Raw genomic sequence first — 23,646 nt, forward strand, 5'->3', positions numbered from 1 at the left:
AGAAAATTCTGAAAATATCAGTCCCCCCCATATACCCATATAAATTTTTCAAATTTCAACCTGACACAAACGTAAAATTTTGCTGCAAAAGGAATACTAGACAAAATAGAACGAAAATGAGTTAATGTAAACAAACATGCTTGTGATGTAATGAGAATTGAACTTTGATTTTTAAAACACTGAACTTTCACTTTTCTGCTCAGTTTCTGTACAGTAGTTTTTATGCCTAGTGAATTTTTCAATCATGATCTAATCACATGATATCATGTGGACTTGCCTTGGTTGCTGAGATAAAGCTGATGTGATTTCTATTTATGTGAGTTCTTTTTTGGGAACGCGACAGTTTGAAAAAAATCTCGACAGCTTTAAAGAAATCTCGACAGCTTTCGGAAGAAGTCGCACGCTGACCTTTCTCGGCTTCCATAGATTTCACACTCCCCCACCAAATTTGCCAACTATTGATATTTTTCCCGCTCCCCCCCCCTTTACTCTTCAAATTTTCATTTCCCCCCTCACCCATCCAAAATTGAAAAATTGCTACTATGTAAAGTGATCAGGAACTTGTTCGAGTTGTTGACACATTTCAGTTACAGAAACATTCGAATTGTTGAGGTTGAAATTACGCACACTCTTTACTATCCACGAAAAATAAAAACATTTTCTTATACCTTTCGGATGCCAGGGTTTTGTTTCTTGAGGGCGGATAACAATTCATCAATGATCGTTCGAATACCAACTTCATCTTCGACAGATAAAATCAATGCTTTCGTTCCTTCCAGCTCCTATACGAAAGAAAATGACGAACAAAGGTTAAGGGAGAACGGTCGTTTACCAGTTTAGTCAGTATAAATCTATGCATTTTTTTACAAATGCAGTAAACAGAAAGCTCATCTTAGTCAGGGGTTTTGCTTTATTTTTGATAGGCCAGAGAATAAAAAAATTAACCCCTTCGAATTCTAGATTATAGACTGGAGAGTTCTTAGCAAGCCCAGTGTATTAATTAGCGTAATTATGTACTTGAGGCGACGAGACAAATGTCCCCACCTGGAACGGGGAAATTCGCCGTTATGCCAGACCTAAATAAGACCCCTCAGTGTGAACTTTATGATTTTGTGGTGATCAAAGTTATTTTCTGATATTTTGAATCTGTAGAATGATCATTTTTGAGTCAACACTATAATCTTCTCGAACACACGAACAAAGAACGTAAAATACGACTCAGGCTAACCAAACAAGTCTCTTCTGAAAAGATTTATATTATAATATTTTGAATATCTTACAAAATGGAAAAGAAAAACTTCCATTCCAAAATCGAAATTTTGTGATCTGTACTTATGTCGATTTTCCAAACTTGCTCTTTGAAAGTTGTTTCTGTTCTTCCAGCATGCTTACTTCAAATGTAAAACATATACACTTGAATTTAGCTTTATTGAAGAAGTGATCTTTGTACACCCAACAGATTAAACTTCTTTTGAAAGGGAATTTTTAAGTTAATCTTTCACCCGTTTCATTCTGAACAAATCTTTCAATTTTAGGAAGGTAATTTTGAGTCGAGCCTCGAATATCTTTGAAATAATTTTATATTCTTTTTGTCCTCAAATTTTTCACAAGATGACGATTAAGTCAAAGCTTTTTTGAAATTGTCACAACTGCTACTTTCAATAATTCATTTATATAGAGAGAGCATCGTGACTAACAACAGAAAAAGATTCTCTGCACACCCATCAAAATTATCCCTGGTAAGGCCTTTGAGGACCCATACCCATACAAAATCTCAAAAGATTGCGTTTGAGACAACAAATACACGTTTTAATTATAAAAATTTTTGCTCAGACTGGGCTGTTCTTAATTTTTTGAATTTTCAGGTTTTTTACGATGTCAAAATCTGTCAAAGTCACTTTGATAGTGATTTCTAAAATCTGAGTATTAAATTTTCCTCAATTCGGTGTTGGCCAATTATCAGCGTCGTGTTACTATAAAATTGTTCTTATAAAAAGCGTGTATCAAAACAAATAAAAAGTAAGAAACTTTAGAGACTCACGGATATACTGCCTTCCTCCGCGTCATTGACGGCTTGGATCATGGCTGGTAAAATGCGTTCCAAATGTTTGATGAGTGCTTCACCCGCCACTGAGGATAAAATAGCCAGTGCCTTCGTATTAACCGGTGGTGTGGTCAGTTTGGGTACCAAGAAGGGAAGAACGGATTTCGATTTGACGGCCATCACTTGTTTCAATCCATCCAATGCGTATTCGGAAAGTTCGGGATCGTCCTTTTACAATGAAAAAAAGAAGACAGAAAATGTGTAATACAGATGTATTGATTTGTGATGACTTTTGTGCCTTATTCAGTACTTGGAGAAACTACTCAATAATACTAGATTACAAGCTCGAAGTTAAAGTTCCCGGTATAAGTTACATTTATATAGGTTATTCTTAGGGCGCACGATATTAACTAACCGGTAGAACCGGGAAATTTTGAGAGTGAGACGTTCTATTTTGTTGTTATAGGGCTAAAAGTGATAATGTGAAATCTTGTTTTTAGTGAAAATTGAGCCTCCTCATGTTTTTTTGAAATTATACATACCAATTTTTGGAAGACCACAGGTAGTACACCGTCCAACGCACGATGTCCAATCGCATTGTGTAGATTCTCAAATGTCTCTGAAGCAGCTAATCGTACGTCCGCCAGAGGATCCACCAAGGCCGCGCGGACAGTATTGATAAGCGAGTCTTCAAATTGTGCGATCATATCACGGCTGGTCGAGTTCATGATCTCACTTAACCCGATACAAACACCTTGACGTTTATCACCGTCTGGGTTACTGAGTCCGTTTTCCAAAATCGGGATAATTTCGGGCAAGATTCGTTCTCCAAGTTTACGGACAAGGTCACCGAGAGTTCGAGCTGCGACCTAGAAGGAAAAGAGTGATAGTTTCAAATAAAACAAGCTAAAAACCACTAAAGATCTTCATGACTTGCGAAAAAACTTCTCAATTTCAGCCGACAAATATATAGAAAAAATGAAATAACTTAAAAGTGCCAAAGCCTTTTACCTGTCTCTTGTCATAACTTTCACTTGCCAAACATCCAAGCAAAAGTTCGAACAACGTTGGAAGTATATCGCGCAACGTACGTGCCGTGTTCTGAACGATGACCTTCCAGACGTGCAACGCCGCTTGTCGCACAGTCAAAGCAATGTCCGAACGACCCATGTAGAGACCGGCGTAAATCCGGTTACGACGATCTTTACCGAGAGTGTGTAAGATGACCTAAAAAACAAGCAACAGTTTATTGGACTTCGTATAAATGGTTTATTGAACTAAGATATAAACAAGCGCATGTTTGGAAAGGTAAAAGTTTGCATCTTCACCACCAGTGACCCCCCCCCCTCAAAATACCCACTAGATTTCTAAGCGGTAAGCAATGGAGTTTGAAATCCCACAAATTTTTAGGCAGACGGTTGTATATCTCAAAGGCATTGACTCCCTTAATTTCATCTTCACCGGATAAATGAGAAGAAAATCAGAAGGTAATAAACAAAAAATCCATGGACGCTTGGTTAAAGAATTCTGAACGGGTGACTAAGACAAGAAAGTAAAAAAATTAAGAGAATTTCAAGAATTTTTCGTATTATATACCTGTGATGAATGAGCAGTTCCGAAGTTGTCATCCTCTTCACCGACTGTCGTTTGTTTACCAGTAACGCCTGACAACTTGAACAGCAAATCACCAAGTAATTGGACGGAAGAATACCGGATACGCCAATGCCCGTTGAAAAGACCGGCTTCCAATTGGGGTAACAGGAACTCGATGGCGGTGTCTGCATACATGTTGATGATGCGTTGTCCGGCTTTCAAAGCCGTCTCGCGGACATACTCTGATTCGTCTGCTAATCCCTGAAAATGAAATGTAAATTGTTGAATGTTTCGACATCAACGAAGATAAAATAATATCTTACAAGTTGGACGTAAAAAAGAAGAGGTACAGGGATGAACTGCACAATTAGGGCGTTCGGCTACGGTGCGCAAGGTTGTGGGTTCAATCCCCGACCGAGTTATACTAAAGATGCTCCTCTGCTTGATGCTCAACAATCAAGGGAAGGATCAAGGAAAAGTGGAGTAATCCAGGGAGAAAAAGTTTCGCCTGCTAACGAAAGACGAGCTTTCGGGTCGCCTTCTACTATGATCACAGGTTTACTCACTACAAAGAAAACCTGCTTGGGTAGCAGAGAAATCTCTATAGAAACTACATACCTTCAAGATGGGAGGGATGATAGGACCAATATATCCAGTGAAGTCTTCACCGAAAGTAACAGGGAGGTAGATGAACAACATGAGGTAGCCATCCCTGATGTTTGGTGCAAGATCTGCTTTCATTGTAGTGGTGATAACGTCTGGCATCAGTTTGTCCAATCGCTCTTGTCCCAACGCGTACAAAACGTCCGATAAACCTGTCGAAAAACAGATTAAGATGTTAACATGAAATATTGAAAGATATCTTTCGTCACAATAAAATAGCTTTCAGAGAAATGCAATGGCTCGAAAATCAGAGTAGTGTACTTTTTATACGTTGTGATGAAAGATATTTTCTAATATTTTACTTGGCTCTAACTTCATTGAGCACTTTGCAACATCAATCACAAACAAAGCCAAATAACAGATTATGCAAAATGGATGCGTCAACTCTTTAGTTTCTTCATTGAAATTACCCTCGTTGGGAAATAAAATGTGTTCAATTGAGGTAACCTAGAGCTGCTTTCTCAGCTTTAGATTATGTTCGCAGGTAACGGTTCTCTTTCACTCCGAAACAAAATGAAGTCATTCTATTGATCAGAAGTGATGTAAATATCAAATTTAACCAATAAAAAGGCTTCATTTCGCTTTGTAGCCAAACGGAACCGTAGCTTTTGAACGTGGGCTTAAGCAAAATAGAAAAGAAGGGATATGAAAAGAAAGTCTACCTTGCGCAGCACCAGACCTGTCCACACTGCTGACATCCGAAGTTAAAGTCTCCAGTAACCATGGCATCAAATCATTGAAGCATTCTTCTCCCATACCCTTCACTGTGGCACCAAGAGCACGTGCTGAGACGGCCCGAACCTCGGGAGAGGGGTCCAGTAATGATTTCTTCAAACCGGGAACGACGGCGGGTAAATAAGGAGATAAATCCTGGAAATTAGAAAGTTCTGTTTACGTTTCTGTTTAGCCTTTTAAAAATGTCCAAAAATATCATAAAATTGTTCAAGAAATCTTGTAAATTGCTTTGTTTTTTAGAGGTAAGCATCACTCAATTTAAACTACTTTTGAAATCAATCACATACCTTTGGGTCTGTTAAAGCGTACATGTTTCCCAAAATTTGTGCTGCCATTTTCTTAGTTTCCGTCGAACGTTGACCAAGCGCCTTTTCCAATGTTGGCATGATTAAAGCGAGAGATGGTGCGTCAATGAAATGGACAAATGAGGTGCTAAGAAGAGCTTTTAAACAGGAGACGGTGTGCTTGTTTGGGTCTGACAGAGCATCCAAAATGATAGAACTGATTTCTGTGAAGGAAATAGCGAGCGATGGTTTAAAAACTTTTGACAACCTAAGTACTATAAGACTGTATAGCTTCGTTAAGTTCCTGAATCAGATTGCTGCAGAATGCTTTATTGGAGACAATTTGATAGACACTGATAATCTTTGAGGTTTTTTGGGCAGTTGAAGCTATAGCTGCCCTTGACACTGTTGATAATAAAGTGTGATGCGAGAATTGTCAATATGACAGTAGTATTACCTTGAATTTCTGGGTTTTTGATGACACCACCGATCTGTCTGAGAGCTTGTTGACCAGCTTTTTGCACTTTTTGATGAGAATCCGCTAAAACGTCTGTCAATCGTGGTACGATGCTTGGTAAACAGGAGGAAAGTTGTTTGGGTGCACAGAATGACATAGCACCAAGAAGCTCAGCACTACCTGGAAAGTGAGAAGTTAGGTGAGTAAGTCAATCGCTATGCCTTCTCGTGCGATAGAGAGACTCAATCAAAGTTGGATTATTAATTCCAGTCGAAGTAAGCTTGACCAAAAACAATTAACCTATGTTCCTCTTTTCTTCACAAGCCCAAAGGCCCAAAAGATCGGCTATTTCTACATTTCCAAGCGCTTCAGATGGAAGAGTTTTAAAATATGATTTTTGTCCAAACTCTAAAATATTCCGCAACCACTTTCTAGCATTCTAGGCCAGTTAATCTAAACTGTAAATAGTGAAATTCGAATGGTTTTCATATCATTGGTACCTGTTTTTGTTCTCCACGCTTCTTCTTCCAGGGCTTTCAACAGAGAAGGTAAGACCAATTTGACACCATGATTACTGAGGTTCTTCATCACTGCTTTCGCCGTGTCATCGGCTGCTTCTCTGACATACTGATTACCATCACCGAAACACACCAAGAGATGTGGTAGAAGGTGTACAACGTACGGCTCGAAAAGACGACCCAACATCGTACATAACGTCTCGAACGCGAATAATGCACCTTGAAAAGCAAGGAGATATGAAAGATCACAATCCATTGCCAATTTAAAGTTTTTGTGAAGTTTTCACATTGTAAGGACTCGTGCTTCAGAATACAACCGATCTTTTTAGTTTGACTTGTGTTTGTAAAATATGTTCAGTGTTTGATAATCAAGAAAAACAACAAGGAGATACTAAGGAAACAGTGACAGCCCAGGATTCAAAATTATCCCGCTTAGACGTTACTGGATCTCAGCAGCCGGAAATTTCCTTATCTGATTCGCAGTCCTATATACTCAAGATAAAAATATTTCGCTCGAGGCTTCTAAGCCTAGTACTGAACCCGTTTGTCAAATCTAACAATACCTTCCCGATGTTTCCACACTTTTTTATCTTGAATGGCTGTATCCAAACTACTGATCACATTGTGTTGCTTCAACGATAAAATACCAAAACCTTTGACCACACCAGCCAATCCGTAAGCAGCACCACGCCTTTCGCCGTATGACTCTGAATCTAAAAGCTAAAAATGAATAAACCGTTAGAAACATGATTCAAACTTATTGAGGTGTCAAACTTACTGAAATAATGATATTTTGATGATTTTCTCATTGTAATTTAAATCAAATAACATACAAGTTCCGTTGGTCAACTGTAGTTAAAATGTACAGAGCTTTCCATTATCAACTGTTAAGCTTTGAGTGAAAATTAGAATTCAAAAAAGTTAGACAGAGTTGGGGTGCATGATAAAGTTCATTTTTTCAAAAAAGCAAGACGCAGAGACAACAAGTGAGGAAGATTATAATTACACATAGTGGTGAAATTACGGTTGCGGTTGCAGTTACCGTTAATCTTGGATTTTGGTAATGAGATTTCTTTAGGCAGGTCGACTCGAAATGATTAGACGAACTCAAATCCGGAATCAAATCATTTAAATTTGTCAAATGACTGTGACAGTTAAAGTTGTTGCTAAGAGATACTAAGACAGCAAAATAAAACACCTTAGCGAGTAGATTTTTGATGAGTTCGGCAGCTTCATTCTTGACGGCACCACAGAGAGGCGGTAAACAGTTAGCGACGGCTTGTTGAACCTGAAAAGCAGTGGTGAAAAAAGCAGTGGTGGAAAAAGCATTGTTTCGTTATATGACATACAGTTGACGCACTCTAATTCGATTTTCAAGGGGATTGGATTTTCATCGAAAAGGGAGGGTATCGAATAGTACAATGTCGTTTATGAGAGCTTCTTGTTGACGGTAACTTTTAACATTATCGACTAAGGGATCGGGTAGTAGAACGATGTTTATGAGAAAGTTTCTCTTCTTGTCGACGGTGGCTTTCAATATTATCTAGTAATGGAGCGTATCAAAAAGAGGAATGTCGAACTAGAGTGAGTCAACTGTGATTTGAAGTATGATTTAGCCCTTAATTAACTTACTTTAAGATCGGTAATAGGATTCAAAATGGACCAAAGCCGGGTTTGTAAAATTATACTTAAGACCTTGCAGGGTGGGAAATTTCCCTAAGCTTACGTAGTGTTTTAAGGTCTTATGTAGAGTTTGCTTACGTTCAAAAAAACGTTTACAAACTGTTTGAATACATAATGTCGGGGAAATTCCCAAAAGACAGCCTTACGAAAGATTTTCCGTAAGGTCTTTAGTTAAACTTTACGTACATATGAAAAAGCTTTACGGCGAGTAAAACAGTTGATTAGGCTTCAATTACAATCAATAACTAATAGATACCTCCCTTTCTTCCAAGTCTTAACTCTTCGATTATTTTTACAAGACGATATTAGAATTTGACTTACTTGTTGTGAGGGCGTTGAAAGTGCGCCCATCAGTTTGGCAAAAATCGGCTTGATCTATAAAGAGAATTGAAAACTCTAGCCTTGTGCGTTTTCAACATGTTTGAAAGATGCGATTTAACCAAAATCTATAAGACCATGATGTCTATTTCTTTTGTGATCATCAACCTTTGCGTGTCTTAGTCTAACCATATTTCACAATTGCTGATAATTAATCAAAGTGCGGAACAAAGATTTGTCCGAATCTGTAGGACGACTGAAACCCATTCGCTTTAAGGTTTTTGTTTACCATTTTCAAGCAATGCTTCACTTCTAACATATTATATACCGTTAAAAAAGAAAACTATAATTTTTGAGAAAAATAACTTCTAAAATTTTTGAAAATAAAAAGATGAGAAACGAAGAAGTGCTTTTTATTACTGCTAGAAACTTACAACATAATGTTGAAAAATTGAATCAACCTTTGAAATTATACCTTAGGGTCAGTCTTGGAGAGATGTTTAGCGAGCGAACCAGTGAGAATGATCACCGATTGACGGATGACATCGTGTGCTGATGAATCAGGTGCTCGATCCAAAAACTCGTCGAAAATGTCCAATAATGACGTCATGTTATCCTGCAATAACAAAGGAAAATGCGGTTGAATTGGAATGAAATTCATAATGGGCGGATGATCGAGACAAAAATACAATTACAGTAATTTTTGTTATTCAAACTTCTTTTATTCGAATCTTTCTATGAATATAATATAATTCGAACTGATTTCCAGTCCTTATCAAGGAAAAACTCTCTCAAAATACATTTTACAATTCGAATCTCTTTGTAATTCGAACAAATAAGATTTCCCGTCAGAGTTCGAATTTGGGAGAGTAAACTGTAGATGTTAGATGTTTACAAAATGTTACCAGGCCCGTTTTGAAGGTATATTTCGAGCGAAAAAATTAAATCCATCATTGATGAACTTATTTTGAACCCTTAGAAATGTAGGCGCACTGAGCGATGTTAGGAAATCAGAGCAGCCTTTTGATATATAAATATATTAGTATAATAATTCTGACATGCATTAGTTGGTTTTCATTTTAAAAGTAATTGCTTAATTAAAGTTGATTAAACTTCTAATGTTATGAAAGAGCCTTTTTCTCTTTTTACCAGATCACATGCTTGCATTGACAAACTAGTGCCCAGCAATACTAAGACATCTCAATGCTGAAGTTCGGGAACGAAGTTTGGGGACGAGTAATCCCAATAAAAGCTATTTGAATAAAAAATGGAGGGATTTGATTATAAAGTAGACGATGCTCTATCGTCCGTTTAAAGGTCAGTAAACGCGGGAAAGAGTTAGGGCGTCAGGGCGGTTTACGGGAAAAAAGTGGCGGTAGAGTTTTGGTACACTGTAAAGACCTCCGCCACTGTTTACTCCGCTCCGAATTAAACTCGTTTTCAAATTTATCCCGTTTCCTGAATTCTTTCCTTTTTCAGTGATAATGTGTAGACGATAGGATCGTCTAATTATAAAGTTAAAATTATAAAGGTTTTCTCAAAGGAGAATAATAAGGCTCTTATTATAGTGCAGGAATAAAATTAATCTTTGTCATTAAATAGTGTCTATTTGAATTTGCAAAATAGGTATAAAGAGACTTTAGATTATCAAATCGATAAGTCGAGTATGGAAGAGAACAGCAGTGGGTCAAAGATTCTTTTATTTATTTCTTTATCTAAAATCATTAAAAAAATGCATTTTTTGAAAGCTTTAACAAAATGCAGTAAAAACAAGACGACCAGAGTGAACAGATCTTTAAAGTTTGATTCGTAAAGTCAGTTGATTAAAGTGATAGCAGAAAATCTTGTTACAAGAAAATGTAATATTTAAAGAATGGCTGCTTACAACCCCATCCAATTTGGTTATGACGTCACTTTTGTTGGAGAAGACAAAAAAACATCAGCCCTTAATTCCGGTCAAAAGGAGTTTGCAGGAGGGATAAATAAAGATGACATCACATGTGCAATTTGTCATTTGATTTTGAGAGACCCTGTACAAGCAGTGGATTGCGGACATCGTTTTTGTACAAAATGCATCGGACAATTTCATCAAACCAAGTTAGTCATTATTTTTCTACCAGGGAAAACCACTTTTTCCAGACCAATATTTCAAATTCGTTACTTTACTTCAACCAAATTTACAAAACAGTCAATTCAACCCGACTTCATTCATTGTCCTATACTAGCCCGAAAATAAGTCTCGTAATTCGACATTTGAACAAGGAACTTAAGTTTATAATTCATTAAGTTCCTTGGCTTAAAGCACTCATTTTAGTTGATTCATGATATGCACCACTGCAATGACTTCACAAAATTATGCAACTGTTGTCTTTTTACACCCCTGTCTCGCAGCCCCGGTGTAACTTGTAAAAATTATATCCAAATCCCAAAAGAAATTCTAGCTAAAAATATCCAATGAGGATGGTTTTGGAGTGCAATTTTTTGCATTGAATTTCGAATGGGGATGAAATCAAAGTCAATTACACAGTGCAGCTTAAATTGTAAGGTATTTTGTCCACCTGGGACGAAATTTCGGCCAAAATTTTCCGTGGGGCTGGTGTCCCAGCGGGACTGTGACACAGGGGTGTGTTTTTGTTCCACCCAATACGTCACTTTTTCTACTGTTTAAGTGACGTAATGGGTGGAAAAGTTTAAAAGTTCTTAGAAGACTCTCCATTGGTGCATATCATAATTAAAAAGTATGGATTGAATTTTCGACTAAAATAAAATTTGTATAAAATTTCGGGTAAAAGTTTCGGTCGGGGATAAAAAAAATCGTTTAATTTTTTTCGACGAGAATGAATTTCATCACTCTATCAAAATTTCGTTACTTTCCCTCAATAAGGTTGATAAAATAATAGAACGCAGCTGGAACCGAAAAATACATATTTAGTGATTGAGAAGCTACTGTCTCAATTTTTCTTTCATCTTTTTCAGTCCAGAAAAATGTCCAATGGATTGGCAGACCATTCAGGTAGGGTTAACATATAAATTTTTCTATAAAAGCTACTTAGTGTATCAGTGTTGCAAGTAGGTTTTGTGAATATGGACGGAAACTTTAGGATTAGATGGTCATTTGAACCAAAAACCCTCTTACTGGCAAGACGGAAATGATGTATTTGTCTCAACTGGACGGATATCCGTCTACAGACGGAAAAGTTGCCACACTGGTGCATATATCAATTTAATTTTTCAAAAAATATAATGAAAGCTACTTGGTGTATATTTGCCAAGGCAAGAAATATTCAACCTTTATATATTCAACCTTGAATATATCTTGGGCAAGCAAAAGTGATGCCTTGAACCTGACACTTTCTTTATTTTCACGTTTAACGTTTTGTGAATTCTGGCGGTAAATGTTTACTTCCAATCTTGTATGAAAACAAGCGGACACCGATACTAATGTACGTTTACCATACATAAAAGATTCGACTCCAGACTTCGACTATACCTTATTGTATGTCTTTTTCAGGTTTTTCCAGATATTGGTAAGAAAAGAGAGATTTTGAATTTACAAATTCGTTGTCAAAATCACGAAGAAGGCTGCGTTTGGCAAAATGAGATCAGAGAATTAGAGGTGAGGAATCCTGGATTTTTTGCCTTTCAAACTTTCAAAAAAGTCGCCACAAAAATGCCACAAAAATGCCACAACATTATCTAAACCCCATAAATTTTGTCAAATTGAAAATTCTAAAAAATCGAATTTTTTGTGCCGTGAGTGTTACACTGAAAACTATTGTAGTGTATAAAAGAGCTGTGAATGTTTCCAAGTACTTATTAAGTTTAGCAGTTGAATTCCAGGTATACGTTTTTATAAGAACATCCAAAAGTTTTGAAGCCTTAGGATGTTCTTGACTTTTTGAGTTTTAAACCTAAAAACCTAACCTTTCTTATTCTCAGCATTTTGAAAGTATTTTTATCAATTTTCCTAAGTAATCGGGTGTTTTTTTAGATTTAAGAAAACGTTCTTAATTTGTTTTTAATATTTTGGCCTCATGTTCTTATATAGTTTCTTATAAAAAATGTGTACATGCCTTCATCAACTGCCCTTTCCATTTCCTTTCCTTTTCATTTTCTAGAACCATAAAAGTTATTTCAGCTTTTAACCGGCCGATAGAGAAGTTGATTTTTTCGTGATAAAATCTTTTTTCATATAGAACCATTTGAAGAATTGTGAATACCAGAAAGTACCTTGCGAATTGAAATGTGGTGAAAATGTTTTGCAGAAAAATGTAAGTTTTTATCTAATTTTCTGTAATATTATCCAACAGAGTATCTATTGTGATTTCTTAGGCTTCAAAAAACATGTTTATTGACTTATTCCGCATGTTTTATATCTCACATCTGATATTAACAGAAATAATTCATTTTTCACTTTGAACGGTGAAAAAGAATGCGGCTGTTATATTTTGATTTTTCCTGACATGTTTCGGACTCGGTAATTATATTTCTATAATCTATTTATAAATAATTGATTTGATGTTTACTTCAGATGCCAAAACATTTGGACGTAGAATGTCGAATGATTTTACGTTGCGCGTTCAAAGACTATGGATGTACCTTTAAGGTTAGTTCATGTATCCAAAAAATGTCTATTTTCATTGTCGGGCTTAAAGAGTGTTTGTTTCTTCACAGTTTCTTTAAAATGATAAATAAAGCGAAATTGATGCCCGTGGAATTCCCAGTTTTCAATAAAAAATCTTCCTGTTGTATTTTAATACATTGCATGGCCATTTCATCCTTTTCCTCTGCGAATAAAAAACCTTCTCCAAAACTTCTTTTAGGGTACGAAAATTTCATTGGACAAGCACATCGCACAGTCAAAATATCAACATTTGTCTCTGGAAATGAAACATGAAATTGGAAAAGTGAAGAACGATTTCGATGAGAAATTTCAGAATGCCAAGGTCCAATCTGATCAGAAATTGCAAGAAATGGAAAACAAGTTTGACAGGAAATTGAAGGAGAAAAATCAGGAAATTCAGAACGTAAAAGCGCAGTCTGGTCAGAAATTACAGAAAATTGAAAAGGATTTCGATGCAAAATTGATAGAAAAAGATCAGGAAATCAAGGATTTGAAAGAGGAATTGGGAAAAATAAAAAGCGACCTCGATGCAATAAAAATGAATGACAAGACTGAGGAACATTTCAAAACCCTAAATGGGATTTTAGCAAACAAAAACGAACTGACATTTAGAATTTTGACAGTACCGCGATGTCCATACACTTTTTTGATTGAGAATTTCAAAACGAAGTTTGATAAAGCGAAGAATACCAACGATCTCATTTATTCACTAAATTTCTTCACAGTGAATGGATATAAAGGTAATTTGAAAGTTTGCCTGAATGGTAATAGTACAGGTAAAAACACTCATATATCAGTTTACTTTAAAAACTTAAAAGGACCGTACGATGATCTATTGAAATGGCCGATACCGTGGAAATCCTACTCGCTTATTCTTCTCATCAACGATAAAGAAGTTGATAAGTTCTCATATAAGAGAACGGATGATGGAGGGAAATGGAAAGATCATTTCGGACGCCTAACTGGTGTTGTAGGTGAAAATTTGGGACTGTCAAAAGGTTTCTCACATGAATTAGTAAAAGATGTTACTGATATCGACAAAGTTGCGATCAAATACAATATGACCTTTTATTAAGAACGATTGATCAGAACAAGAACAATTCAATCACCAAACTGGGGTAATGCAAATTAATGTAGTTGATACAGCGTTCGAACGTGAATAAGCTACTGTGTCATTGAAGACTATCAAAATAATAAATAGACTTTAAACGATTAACAAGAACAGCATTTTTCAAACGTTCAGAATATGAAAAAACTTTTGACAGTTGGAAAACACAACAACGAAGAAGTTCAAATTATTAATTTTTTTTCGAAGTATTTTGTAATCATATTGTAAAGTTTTTCATTTTGCATTTTCTAATAATAAGAAAAAAATCTTTTATTCTTTTCACTGAAACATCATTTGTCCTTTGACGTGATATAGAGAATTCCCAAAAGTCATTACTTCTAAAGATTTCTTAAGCCGTGTTTACACTACATTAAATTTTTTAATAAAAAATACATTAAAGAAATTAACTATTTTCTTTAAAGTCTTTTCGAAATTTTTGTATGTTGTATCAAATCTTCAATCGTTTTTTCTCAACTCATTTTCTCACTCAACAAACGACATGAGTGAAAGGAGGAAGGCTGCAGCACGTATTGTGCTAATTCTTTTGTAACGGAAATTTGAGAGGAAATATTCGAAAAAGAAAAGTCGAGCTTAAAAGGTCTTGCTAGGTACGCAAGTGGTTAAAGTTGAGGAACGAAAAAAGTGCTTACAACAACATATTTGCTGAACTTCTTCATCTACGTGACCAAGAAGAAAAGAAGAATTCTCAGGATGAACACAGAAACTCGTGGCTGATATCCATCCATCATGCAAAATCTTTCTCTTATCCTATCTTTCACCCCTATCTCATTAGCCATACTACGGTTTAAAAATTCCAAACGCTAGAAAATCCATTCATCGAAAAAATGTAAAGAACTATCATGTCGGTGCCTTTGATCTCGAGAGAAGTAAAGAAAAAACTTTAAACTCTTTATCAAAAAAATAAAGAATCGTAAGAAATGATTTCCTTTTCAAGAATTTATTGGTCTTTATTTTCTTTAAAAGAGGACTGTTACACTTGTAAATTTTTTAATCATAAAGACTTGATTAAAAAAGTTCAGAAATTTTGAAATAAATTAATGTAATGTAACCACGCCTTTAAGCAATCAAAATACTGACCGAATTCTTTCCTGACAACCTGACCTGTATCTGAAATCTTAAACTGCATAAAAATCAAATTGCTATAATAAGCACAGTACACTCAAAATTCTAGGGATCGCTACACATAAAACTATCGATAGATTTTAAAATTATATGTTACGATTAGGACCTTGTATCGATCATTTTGTCAGAGTATGAAAACCGCTGCCCATTTAGACTTGAAGATTTTAAGAGAAGAAACTTTCAAAGAAAAAATGTAATGAAACTCTCAGTCGGCCCGAAAAATGTATCCTTATGATGAAATTACTTTATTATTTTAGCCTTGTATTGCATTTCGAATCGCATCTTAACAAGGATTTTCTACAAAATTAAGTTTTTCAAGATCAATAGAACAGTCTCTTTCTGTTCTTATGAAGTTATAAATTGATGTTTTTTGGTTCCAATGAATAGTTTTATAAAAGATTTGAACCGAAACTACAATTGAGTCTCCACAACTCGAACACGTAAAGGGGAGCACAAATTTGTTCGGATTATGGAAATTTCGAGATATGGGGTAAGGTTTATAAGGCATTGCGAACTGAAGGGACCAGGAAACTTGTTCAAGTTAAGGAAACAGTACAGTTATAGAGGTCCAAGATAAAGAGACTCGATTGAATAAGTATCATACCTGTCCGAAATAATTGACGAATTGTAAAGCAGCGTCCAGCATTTGTTTTCGGACATGTTCCGATCGATCACCGAAAGCGGACGGAACAAAGAAATGGAAAATTGTGTCCAGTTGATGCAATGGAACGTATTGTGCGATTTTCTCCAACGCTAATGCGACACCATGTCTCGCTTCCCAGTTGTCAACGAAAGGAGCAGAAACTACGCGACCCAGATTGTCTACGACTGGAGGTGGAATCTGAAAACAATGAAATAGAAAACCTTGGAATGCAGGTTCAAGCCAGGAAGGTCGAAATCTTCAAGCTTTCTGATAATAAACAGAAAACTATTGACCACAGTTTTATTTCCATTAAGTTAGTATCCTGGATGACTTGCTAATCCAGAGTTGGACTTTCACTCCGCCAACTACTTTAAAACGCAAACCTCACCTTGACTTTATCATAGATTTTGCGACAAATATGTAGCTATGTGAAGTAATAATACACAGAAAAATATACGACTCCTTGTAGTTAAATTGTTAAGAGGGCTTGCCACGTCAAATTTGGACTTTTTAAACAAAACAAGTGATACTTTTATGGACCTACCTGGTTATCAAAACTAATCAAAGAACATTGAAACAATGAACCACATATGACATAACTGGTCAAAATACAAAAAAATTAAGAAAAATGAAAGCATATCTATTGGGAGAAACTATCAACACAATTGAAAAATACTTTTGAATAAGAAATAATTTTTAAGGAGTTCCGGATTCAAAGGATGATTTTTTTGGAAATCAAACAATGCTAAGTTTTGGGCATCATCATAAAGAACATTTTTCTGTAAAGAAACAATTAAATAAGTTGAAAAAATGTGACGGAAATGTGAAAAAACGACGATTTCCGGCACATTTCCGGTTCTACAGACCGGAAAAAAATTTTCGGCAAACGGTTTTCGACACCTTTTCGGCAGTACTAATGTGCATCTATGTGCAAAAAATCGCAAAAACTAATGATAAAATCTCGAGAAAATCTCAAAAAACCGCTTTTTTTGGGACATTTCCGGTTCTACCGGCCGGAAAAAATTTTTTTTCGAAAATTGGGCTCTGTCACATTTTGGGCATTGCCATTTTACATCATTGTGCAAAAAAATCATGAAAATCTGTCGAGTATAAGTTGAAAAAATGAAGGAAAACCGTTTTAATTTACGCCGGTTTTCGGCTGTTCCGGCGATTTTTAAGGAGTTCCGGATTCAAAGGATGATTTTTTTGGAAATCAAACAATGCTAAGTTTTGGGCATCATCATAAAGAACATTTTTCTGTAAAGAAACAATTAAATAAGTTGAAAAAATGTGACGGAAATGTGAAAAAACGACGATTTCCGGCACATTTCCGGTTCTACAGACCGGAAAAAAATTTTCGGCAAACGGTTTTCGACACCTTTTCGGCAGTACTAATGTGCATCTATGTGCAAAAAATCGCAAAAACTAATGATAAAATCTCGAGAAAATCTCAAAAAACCGCTTTTTTCGGGACATTTCCGGTTCTACCGGCCGGAAAATTTTTTTTTTCGAAAATCGGGCTCCGTCACATTCAGGGGTTTACGGTCATGCACCTTTGTGCCAAAAATCAGAAAAAACTAATGAGCCAATCTCGAGAAAAGCTTGTAACTAACGAACGAACTAACTAACGAACATGGGTTAATTTATAGGACCTCCACCCCACCGGGGTAGGTCCAAAAAGCAAACCTCACCTTGACTTTATGTTCATAGATTTCCAACAACGTTGTGACAATGTGTGCCGATAAATCTGTCTTTTCACTGAGAGCAGTAGCAAGTGCTAAACTAGCAGACAAGCGAATATCGTTCAAAATGTGACTGATATCTTGGGTTAGCTCGTTAACCATGGTCTCGGACACTGACAAGCCAACGTCTTCCCATAGGCTAATGTAAATAAAAAGTTAAAGAGAATGCAATGCAGGGTGTTTATCGGCCGTGTTTACAGTATGTGCTCCCAAAACGTCTATCCAAATTGAAATCTTTCTAGTTTCAAAAAGTAGGGAAAATTAAAAAATTTTCTTGTGAATTAAGCTTCAACAATTTCTTTCCCAAAAGATAATTTTCTTAGAATAAAGGTTTTTGTACGATGTCGCATTTTTCTAATGCCCCCCAAAACGGAGGTTTAGTTTTTTCTTAAAATATCTTAATCAAAAAGCATAGCACCGACATCAAATTACTATCAATAGGTATGAAGCCAATGCTTTACGACTTAAAAAGGTCAAAATTTACTGTTCTCTTTATCTTCATACAAATGGTTGTGAAAACGGAGGTTAGTGGCCCCCAAAACGTCGATTCAATTAAATTGAAATTGTTAAAAACCCTTTACTTAATCATGTCTCGAATTAATGATACGATAAAATAATTAGTCTTTTGATAATTTTGCAAAAAAAAATCATACCAAAACAATAAATATTTCAGGCCAGGCTGAGTGCAAAATCCCGTGCAAAATACTAGCCGTTAATACTACTCTCTAATGTTAGTTTCATCGTGAAATATTTGGAATTTTCTGAAATACTTTGAATTACTTATTGGTAAGTTGGTATATGTTTATACTTTACAGAGATACTCAGTTTTTAGGGGTTAATTTTCAATCTTGTTTGACTTTTTTGACGGTTTTAGTCCAAAAGAAACTAATTTTTGAAAATACAAGGAAGAAGAAAATCAGTCATGTTAAAAATGAAATTTTGGTATCTTTCTTTTTTCGGACTCAAGAAAAATGTGTTAGGATTGAATTTTAAGCTTTTCCAGGTTTTAAAGTACCAACATGGCTCATTAAGGGAAAACTACCGTTTTGGGGGCCATATACTGTAGCGGGTTTTGCCTGTCATATATGGATATAAATCTTCGATTTTCATTCACTAGGAAAAATTTCGGCGATACGTGGTCTCAGAATCGACCTCATTCCACAATAGGCGAAAGTGGCACAAAACTGCACAAAAAATCATCAGTGAAAATTTCATTCAAAATTAAGACCTTTGTGATTAATTGATTTTGTATCTATTGAAATGCTTACCTTTCTCCTAGCTTGGCGTTTTCTTCAACTTGGTCATAACGAGCGATCATTGTTCTTCGAGAGAGCGTATGCATGATATTTTCTTCAGAATTCTGTAACACTCTTTTGATCTCAAGTAAACCTTTCAAGGACGCATTCCTCAAGACGGAACATCCAGATAAGATATTGGAAAGAAGATGTTCGATTTCTGACGGTTCAGCGGTTGCGCAGCCAGGTTCACCGCTGGCGGATTTACAGACTTCATCGAACACTTTGTTAGCGTATTGTTGCAGTTTATGGTCTTTACCGTGTCCGTCGCATGAAATGATGGCTTCGGACAGCAGTTGAAGCATCTCAGTTCGTGGAAGGAACGATGGCCCGTTCTAAAAGTAAATAAATCAATTCAAATATTACTTACAATGAACATTTCTCGAGTCAAACTGTAGTGTAAAATTGCATTCTCATATCTCCAAACAATGAATGAGAATGATGGATGGTCGGGATAAAGGACACCCCCAGCATCCTAACTTAGTGTAATAACAATGTTTAAATAGGTCTTTAGACAAATTAGTAGGGTGTAGAATTAAATTGGCTAGTACCGGGTGACCCACGAAAAAGTTCAGACGTTTCTCGACGTCTTGAGGCCGAACAAAATGTCCAGAAGTGCTTGGAGTTTAGATATTTAGAAAGTAGATATCCTAACTTAAAATTTGAGCTATCTCTTTTTAAATTTGACCAATTTGTTCTCTACTTATGAGCTTTTAAAGTCAAAATTCACTTTTCGGAAAGTGTAAAAAACACGTATGGGTCACCCGGTATTACTACCAAACTATCCAGCTTTCGTGGCACTACAAAAAATAGTCCCAAACGAATCGAAAAACATTGTTAGATATTACCTCATCGGAGGTTTCTTGATCAAATTGAGCTCTCAATTTACTGTGTGCCATGACCAGTTGAAATACTTTCATTCTCAAGGCTTCGTTTTCTCCCACCAAACTACCACGATCTTTAGAAATCAACCTCAACAAAGGGAACATAAAAGCAAACGCCGGTGCGCTGAAAGGTTCTTTCCATGTGTACGCCATAAGGAGGTATTCATTTCTCTCGAAAACGAAAGTGTGGAGGGCGGATAACGCCCGAATGGTTTGGTCTTTAAGTTTCTCTTCTTGCCAGGCTCGGGGGAGTTGACAGGCGGCTTGACGATGGCGTAGGATAACGTTTGCAATCAATTCACCTAAAATAGACGATGAAAGTTTTCAAAAGGGGATCTGATATATCCAAAGTTTTCATGGGACAAAATCTGTTGCAATATACATTGGAGTCTCTTTAACTCGAACCTCTATAACTCGATGTCTCCTTAACTCGAACAAATTTTCTCGTCCCTTCAATTAACAATGCCCTAAAAACCTTACTCCATAACTTAAAACTACTTAAAAAAATAGAGTTTTGACAGAATCTATTGTCCTAATAGAGAACTGATAATGAGAACTCATGTGTCCATTTTTTTTACCTCGAGAAAATAAGCATACACAACAATGATCTCAAATCAGACACAAAATGAAGATTTGCAAAGACATCACATTAAGATTTGCGTTTAAAAAGAAATACGTAGAAACTGTTGTCAATCTCCTTACCTAAGTACTTGAATTCTCCACCGAAGACACATTGTGAGATCTTGATGTAACATCGAACAGCGTGCTGTGCAGTCAGGTAAGATTTTGAGAGAGTCAAGCAAAGACTCATGATTCGAAGGTAATGATATTTCAAGTGTTTTGATTCGACGTTCAAACAACAATCCAGGAGGATTGCATGCTTCACGAATGCTTTTTCCAACTGAATAAACAAAATCATGTTAGAATTGATTAGGCTTTCTTATAAAGGAGACCCTCGATTTAAAACCTTTTAAAAAGTTGGTGATTTATATTTTAGGGGGATTTGTGTGTCAATCAGGGATCACAAAAGCTTAAGTATTCTGTCTCTTTGGGGAGAACAATTTTTTCATTATTTTCGAGTTGAGGATTCGAAATAATCTGAATGTTCTCAACACTTTAAGAACGTTAGGATAAAAAACTTACATAGCGTCAGCACCCCCTGCTAGTTGGGGGGGGGGTTACACCCTAAATCTTTCCCAAAAAAGGAGGGGGCTGGAAGTACACCACTTTTTTGGGGGGACCTATGTAATTGGGGGGAGCTAAAATCTCATCACTTAACATGGGGGCTAAAATAATTCAGCTTAATAGTTGGCTTCAATTACCCAAATTGAAGCTCATGAATCTGAAAAAATTTTGCCTGCGGCCCAATATTTTTATAAAAAGTGTGCTAAATATTTTATCTTAAACTTAGAACTGAATGCAAATTAAATTGGAAAAAACTTTTTTACTGGATCTATTTTTTTAAAGTGTCTAGAGTCAAAAGTCCTGGGAGCTAACAAAAAATTCACAAATCTTTGGGGGGACTTAAAACTCAGGGGGGACCTAATTTTTGCCTGGGACCTAAACCCAGGCTGACGCTATGCTTTAATGTAAAAGGAGGCTTACAGATTTGAGATTATCCCGAATGTTCTTTTCTTCAGTTAAGATGGCTTGTAATTGTTCTTTTTGTTTTTTATTCAATTCAATCTTTTTCTCTGGTTGAGGTTTCTTCTTCTTCAACTCCTGGAACGAGAATAACGCGGTAATTTCATCTACTTATTGCATTACCATAAAAAATTCCTTCCTTTAAGAGCTTGCTCACAAACTTGTATATAATTATTAGAATAGTTAGATTCTGCTGTCTGGGGCTTTAACAATGATCAAAGTTAGAGGCTAAGAGAGTGAAGGAAGCTAAAACCGAAATCTATCAAGCTGTGTTTCATCTGTCATAATGAGCTGAGATGATGCTTGTAGATCTTAATAAAAATATGTTTAACGGGAGTTGGGTAAATCCTTCTTTCAAACTCAGAGTCTAATGGCGTGAAAATGCGCCATGAAACTTTGAGTTTGAAATAAGAATTAAATCCACTTTTGTTATAATACTGCTCTAATAATAAACCTGGTGCTTTTTAAGGGTGTTACAATCCTTGGAAGGTCTTTGCATAATACTGCTCTATTAAATCATCGAGCTCTATAAGAGGAAAAGATAAAACCCTTCCAAGAATAAAAATATTCATGCAAGGTATGGTACCAATTCGCTCACCTCTCTGAGTTCCATTTCAATTTTTTGTTCTTTGAAGGAATAAGCTTTCGATTCTTTCTTCTGATTGGACGCTGATGAAGCATTTGCTTTTGCGCTAGAATTCAAAGAATGTAAAAATATGAAATCAATCAGGGAGACTAGTCAGTTACTCTAGCAGGGGGGGGGGTCAAGCAGTTAGTACAAGACATCATGCCAGTTAGTACCGTGGTGGTATACCTACAAAATTTTCAAAAATCAGTTGGTACTTGATGGTACTAAGTGACTGCTAGGGTGGTGTCAAGTAAAAAATCTAGGAAAACAGTTAGTACAAATGAATACTAAGTGCTACTTTTTTACCTTTTCTAGAAAAATATTAAAAATAAATACTAAAAGCAATCAGGGAAATCCCCCTCCATAAGAGAAATCAAAGAACCTAAGACATTTAAGTCTTCCCCTTTGGAGTTTGTTTGGTATTACCCTTTAGTTAAACACTATATCAGGGGAATTCCCTAACTATAAAATGATAAATAAAAGAAAAAAGTCAGTTGATTTTCCCCTGTAGAAGAGGCCCGGAAAACCCGAGTTACAAAAACTCGAGTTACAAAAACCCGAGTTACAAAAACCCGAGTTACGACGAATGTGATAAGTCATAAGTCTCAAATTATGACGTCATAAGGGAACTTCTTAACTCGAAAAAGTTTTTTACTGTTGTTTTGTAACTCGAAATATTTTTTTTAAATTTTGTTTTAGAGTTACGTAACTCGAAAATAAATTTTAAATTTCATTTTTCGAGTTACGTTAGTTGAAATTGTAGTACATTATTTGAACTTTCGAGTTATCTTCAGGTGAAACCAAGTCGGCCAAAAATTCTAGAATTCATATTATTAATAAATATACACCCTTTCTTTCGAGAAGAATCAATAGATCCGATTAGAATAGAAACTTATTTTAAAGCGGAAATGATAGAAACAGCGTCAAAAGATCTAATTTATAAAACAATTATAATAAAATAAAAGAACAGACGTCATAAACATGATTTTGAACAATCAGAAGAATATTTTAAGCAATTATTTTAACGATTACAATTCATTATATTATTTTGTACATTGTGCAATCGAGAATCTTTTCAACGAAATATGTGTTGTGTTTTTTTATAAGAACATCTAAAAATTCGAGGCCTTCGGGTCTTTAGCTTTTTTAGTTGAGCCTTAAAATTTTCTTAAAATGTTCCTATTTCACTATTAGCGTTAGGTGAGTATTTTCTGTAATTTTCTAAGAAATTAGGTGTTTTTGAGTCCATAAGGCCTTAGAATGTCAAGAAATGTTCTTAACTTATTGTTATAATTTCAGCCCTCGAAACCTTTGTTCTCGTTATGGTTTTCTTTTAAAAATGTGTGAAAAACCTAAAGAATACAAGTTCTACCGAAGTTTTTAGTTTTTAGCGAAAGGACAATGAATTTGAATTTAACAAATTTAGATTGTGGAATACAAAATGTATTTCGAGTAATCGAATCTTTTAGATTTTAAGTCTACTTCACCCAACAAAACCTTCAGAAATTCCCATCAAAATAGAAGATTGTTTACTGTCCCCTTTCATTTTTATTCCCTTCCTCTCTTCTTTTAGTTTTATAGATCAAAAACCCCATTCTTAAACAAAAAGAAAAAGAGCGCTTTTTAGAATTTTTGGCCAA

The 23,646-nt window shown here is 35.6% G+C and overlaps 2 protein-coding genes across 2 annotated transcripts in view; one reads left to right on the forward strand and one right to left on the reverse strand.

Moving 5' to 3' along the window:
* The window catches only part of LOC136800518 (stalled ribosome sensor GCN1-like), a 43,014-nt gene that overhangs the window by 9,718 nt on the left and 9,650 nt on the right, over positions 1-23,646 (reverse strand). Inside the window, exons 24-44 of the mRNA XM_067057178.1 lie at positions 21,977-22,070; positions 21,340-21,456; positions 20,437-20,635; positions 19,699-20,036; positions 18,824-19,185; positions 17,505-17,694; positions 15,775-16,011; positions 8,771-8,911; positions 8,299-8,352; positions 7,493-7,582; positions 6,858-7,014; positions 6,277-6,513; positions 5,777-5,956; positions 5,323-5,543; positions 4,963-5,170; positions 4,256-4,452; positions 3,641-3,898; positions 3,056-3,271; positions 2,587-2,913; positions 2,042-2,272; positions 669-782 (exon numbers count right to left, since the gene is read on the reverse strand). Of these exons, the coding sequence (XP_066913279.1) occupies positions 669-782; positions 2,042-2,272; positions 2,587-2,913; positions 3,056-3,271; positions 3,641-3,898; positions 4,256-4,452; positions 4,963-5,170; positions 5,323-5,543; positions 5,777-5,956; positions 6,277-6,513; positions 6,858-7,014; positions 7,493-7,582; positions 8,299-8,352; positions 8,771-8,911; positions 15,775-16,011; positions 17,505-17,694; positions 18,824-19,185; positions 19,699-20,036; positions 20,437-20,635; positions 21,340-21,456; positions 21,977-22,070 (4,168 nt within the window). The remainder of the gene's footprint in view (positions 1-668; positions 783-2,041; positions 2,273-2,586; positions 2,914-3,055; positions 3,272-3,640; positions 3,899-4,255; positions 4,453-4,962; positions 5,171-5,322; positions 5,544-5,776; positions 5,957-6,276; positions 6,514-6,857; positions 7,015-7,492; positions 7,583-8,298; positions 8,353-8,770; positions 8,912-15,774; positions 16,012-17,504; positions 17,695-18,823; positions 19,186-19,698; positions 20,037-20,436; positions 20,636-21,339; positions 21,457-21,976; positions 22,071-23,646) is intronic.
* LOC136800519 (TNF receptor-associated factor 3-like) lies at positions 10,099-14,073 on the forward strand. The gene is made up of 6 exons (XM_067057179.1): positions 10,099-10,392; positions 11,272-11,308; positions 11,807-11,911; positions 12,492-12,566; positions 12,827-12,901; positions 13,119-14,073. The coding sequence occupies exons 1-6, from the start codon at positions 10,169-10,171 to the stop codon at positions 13,992-13,994; spliced, it is 1,392 nt and encodes a 463-aa protein (XP_066913280.1). The 5' UTR covers positions 10,099-10,168; the 3' UTR covers positions 13,995-14,073.

Source organism: Clytia hemisphaerica, unplaced genomic scaffold, assembly GCF_902728285.1.
Source record: "Clytia hemisphaerica strain Z4C2 unplaced genomic scaffold, Clytia hemisphaerica genome assembly, whole genome shotgun sequence".
Lineage (NCBI taxonomy): Eukaryota > Metazoa > Cnidaria > Hydrozoa > Leptothecata > Clytiidae > Clytia > Clytia hemisphaerica.

Coding starts and splice junctions, on each gene's coding strand:
- LOC136800519 (XM_067057179.1), top strand. CDS start 10,169: ATGGCTGCTTACAACCCCATCCAATTTGGTTATGACGTCACTTTTGTT. Junction 11,309..11,806: donor TGGATTGGCAGACCATTCAG/GTAGGGTTAACA, acceptor TGTCTTTTTCAG/GTTTTTCCAGATATTGGTAA. Junction 11,912..12,491: donor ATGAGATCAGAGAATTAGAG/GTGAGGAATCCT, acceptor TTTTTCATATAG/AACCATTTGAAGAATTGTGA.